This window comes from Zingiber officinale, chromosome 10B (assembly GCF_018446385.1).
Source record: "Zingiber officinale cultivar Zhangliang chromosome 10B, Zo_v1.1, whole genome shotgun sequence".
NCBI lineage: Eukaryota > Viridiplantae > Streptophyta > Magnoliopsida > Zingiberales > Zingiberaceae > Zingiber > Zingiber officinale.
Window position 1 is genome coordinate 713,960 of NC_056005.1, and position 3,386 is coordinate 717,345.

Below are 3,386 nucleotides of genomic sequence, written 5' to 3' on the forward strand. Positions count from 1 at the left end.
CTGCTACTTTCTGTAAAATTATCCTGCAAAATTTTTCTAGAAAATAAATACACAGATAAAACTATCTCATCCGAGGCAATTGGACTCTAAAAACATTATTTTCTTTTTATAAAAAAAAAACAAGAAGGCAGATAAAAGAAAATGGGAGAGAGAGAGAGAGAGAGAGAGCTTCTTTCTAGATCACAAGATGACCACAACGCAAATCCTCTAAGCCCAAACGTGTCGAACCTTCTCACGTCTTCCTAATATGCAAACTCCATAATTTCTCACGTCATCCCTGAGATCACCACTTCAACCTCCGATTATATATAAATATATAATCTCTATCCTCCACCACCTATCTCTAACAAAGAAGAAGCTTCATTCCGATCTTCTCAATTGCACCCCTCAAAAAAAATTTTTCAAGTCTTGCTTTTGGATTTGCAGACATGGAACTGTGGCTCGCCGTGTGCAGCGGCCTGGCCGCGCTGCTGGTTGCGGCCTGCGCAGTCAGGATGCTGAACTGGGCGTTCTGGAACCCGCGCCGCCTGGAACGCGCGCTCCGGTCGCAGGGGCTCAAGGGCTCCTCCTACAGCCCCATCAGCGGCGACGTCAAGGATTTGGTGCGGCTTACCGAGGAGGCCCGCGGCAAGCCCATGCCTTTCTCCCACGCCATCTTCCCTCGCGTTTCTCCCTTCTTCAAACGCGCCGCTGAAGCACACGGTCAGCAGAGCCAAACAACTCGATCGCCTAGCTCCCTTCTCCATTTCCCCGAGCAAATATAACTCCTGTTGATTAAATCGGATTGAAAATTCTTCTTTTAGGAAAGGAGAACAAGGTAACTTTCCATTGGATGGGACCTAATCCGAGAGCGGTCATCGCGGATCCTGATCAAATCAGAGAAGTTCTGGCCAACAAGACCGGCGAGATCGGGAAGGCAAAGACAAATTATCTGTTTGATTACTTTATCAGAGGCGTGCTGAGTCAGGAAGGTGAGAAATGGGCCAAGCATAGGAAGATTTTGAACCCCGCTTTCCATATAGAGAAGCTCAAGGTGATTGATCCATCGCCGCTTAGTTAATTAATGCACCGCCTATATGTTTGTAGAAATTATGACTCAGTAATAACTCTTTTTTGCTATATGCAGCGCATGCTGCCTGCTTTCTCTGCTTGTTGTGATGAGCTGGTCAGCCGATGGGATGAGATGGCGGCGAAAGGTGAAGAGATAGATGTTTCCGTCGAGCTCCAGAGCTTCACCGGCGATGTCATTTCCCGGAGTGCTTTCGGTAGCAATTTTGAGGAAGGAAGAAAAATTTTCCAGCTTCAGGATGAGCAAAGTATGCTCGTTCTCCGCGGTCTCCCTTATGCACATATACCGGGCTTCAGGTGAGTGCTGATCCACAATATACATCTGCAAAAAGTTCGATTCGTAGTGGTCCTTGTTAGAAACAGAGTATAATTGATATCTTGCATTGTTCAGGTTTTTGCCCACCCGAATTAACACTAGAATGAAAGCAATCGACAAAGAGGTGAGAGGGATTCTATTGAGCATAATCAAGAAGAGGGAGGAGAGTATGAAATTGGGCACCTCAAAGAACGATGACCTTCTTGACTTGTTGCTGGAATCCAATCTGCGACACCTCCGAGAACACGGGAACGTCGGGATGACGACGGACGAGGTGGTGGAAGAATGCAAGCTGTTCTACTTCGCAGGACAAGAGACTACGTCCCTTTTGCTAACGTGGACGATGGTTGTGCTGAGCATGCATCAAGATTGGCAAGAACGGGCTCGCGAAGAGGTTCTGCAAGCCTTTGGGAAAGAGAACCCCACTTTCGATGGTTTGAGCCACTTGAAGACCGTAAGCACCATAAATTTCGATTCTCGATGAGTCTACAGGGATTTCCTCCAATATAATAGAAAGTATGATTGATGTGGCATATGCAGGTGACGATGATTCTGTACGAGGTTCTGCGACTCTACCCGCCGGCAACCGGCATGAATCGGCAGGTCTTCAAGAGCACAAAAATTGGGGACGTAGTGTACCCTCCAGGCGTTGTGCTCTTCCTGCCCATCCTTCAGGTTCACCATGATCCAGATTTCTGGGGCAAAGACGTCCACGAGTTCAAACCGGAGAGATTCGACGAAGGCATGTACAAGGCGTCTGAGAAGAATGCCTTCTTCCCCTTCAGCGGCGGCCACCGGGTCTGCATCGGCCAGAATTTCGCGTTGCTGGAAGCCAAGTTGGCACTGAGTTTGATCCTCCAACGCTTCTCCTTTGACCTCTCGCCGTCTTACGCTCATGCTCCCAATGTTGTTATCACTCTCAAGCCTCAACATGGTGCTCCCATCAGGTTGCGTAGGCTTTGAAACCATCGATCCTTCCATCGACCAATCTCTTAAAATTCTAAAACAAATATATATAAATTGTTGTAATCTTATAATTGCATGGTCAGTGTTTATTCCGTATATATGTATGATAATGCTGAGGACTATTACTTAATAAAGGATCGAAGCCTTTTGATGTATTTTATTGGATTTAGATAAGGGTTTCTGTTGAAAAAATTAAAGCGCGTTTTGTGAATTATATTATCAAATAAAGCTTATTGAGTTATTGGGCTCTAATTATGATATGGACTTTTAAAATTAGAGGCGTAATTATTTTATTTGAAATCTAAACACAATAATTATAAGGGTGCGTTTAATTAGAGATTATCCTTGATAATCTTGATTATTCATCTAAAGTTATCAACGAAAATTTTATTTGGTTTAGGTTATCAATGATTCTTGAGTAATGTTTCATCTCCAACACGTCAGTAAAAGAGGAATGCAATTCGGAATCAGAAAATTGAGATTTTTTTTCATTCCGGGTTAACAAATTTTTTTTACCCAAAATATCCTCGAATAAGAGGAAAATGTGATAAAAAAAGAAAAATGTAAAGAAAATATATATATATATAATAAAATAAAAAACTTCAAAAATATATAAATTTTTTTTTAAAAAATAAAAAATTAATAAAAAAATAGGGGGAAAAAATTTAAAAAAACGTTAAAAAATTTTAAAAAGTAAAAAAATAATAAAAAAAAATAAAAAATAGAAAAAACATTAAAAATTTTAAAAAACATTAAAAAATAAAAACACGTAAAAAACAAAAAAAAACATTAAAATAAAAATAAAAAACTTATAAAATAAAAAAACGTGAAAAAAATTTTAAAAAAAGTAGAGTTTAAATAATAATAATAATAATAATAATAATAATAATAATTATTATTATTATTATTATTATTATTATTATTATTATTATTGATCTTGTCAGAAAATTGAGAAGACTGAACTGTCAGTGTGACATGTCTGGAATGTTGACCGTATCTCAATGACCCGGATGGTGAGCTGTCTTCTGCATTGACC

General features: G+C 40.0%; 1 protein-coding gene across 1 annotated transcript; it reads left to right on the plus strand.

The window, feature by feature from the left end:
• The first annotated feature begins 330 nt into the window (after nt 1-330).
• LOC122029385 (cytochrome P450 CYP72A219-like) lies at nt 331-2,519 on the plus strand. The gene is made up of 5 exons (XM_042588352.1): nt 331-702; nt 804-1,033; nt 1,127-1,365; nt 1,460-1,838; nt 1,925-2,519. The coding sequence occupies exons 1-5, from the start codon at nt 429-431 to the stop codon at nt 2,345-2,347; spliced, it is 1,545 nt and encodes a 514-aa protein (XP_042444286.1). The 5' UTR covers nt 331-428; the 3' UTR covers nt 2,348-2,519.
• The last annotated feature ends 867 nt before the right edge of the window (nt 2,520-3,386 follow it).

Excerpts from the sequence above, each read along its gene's own strand:
- LOC122029385 (XM_042588352.1), top strand. The coding sequence starts at position 429 with ATGGAACTGTGGCTCGCCGTGTGCAGCGGCCTGGCCGCGCTGCTGGTT. Across the intron at positions 703-803 it reads ACGCGCCGCTGAAGCACACG|GAAAGGAGAACAAGGTAACT; the intron begins GTCAGCAGAGCC and ends TTCTTCTTTTAG. Across the intron at positions 1,839-1,924 it reads GTTTGAGCCACTTGAAGACC|GTGACGATGATTCTGTACGA; the intron begins GTAAGCACCATA and ends TGGCATATGCAG.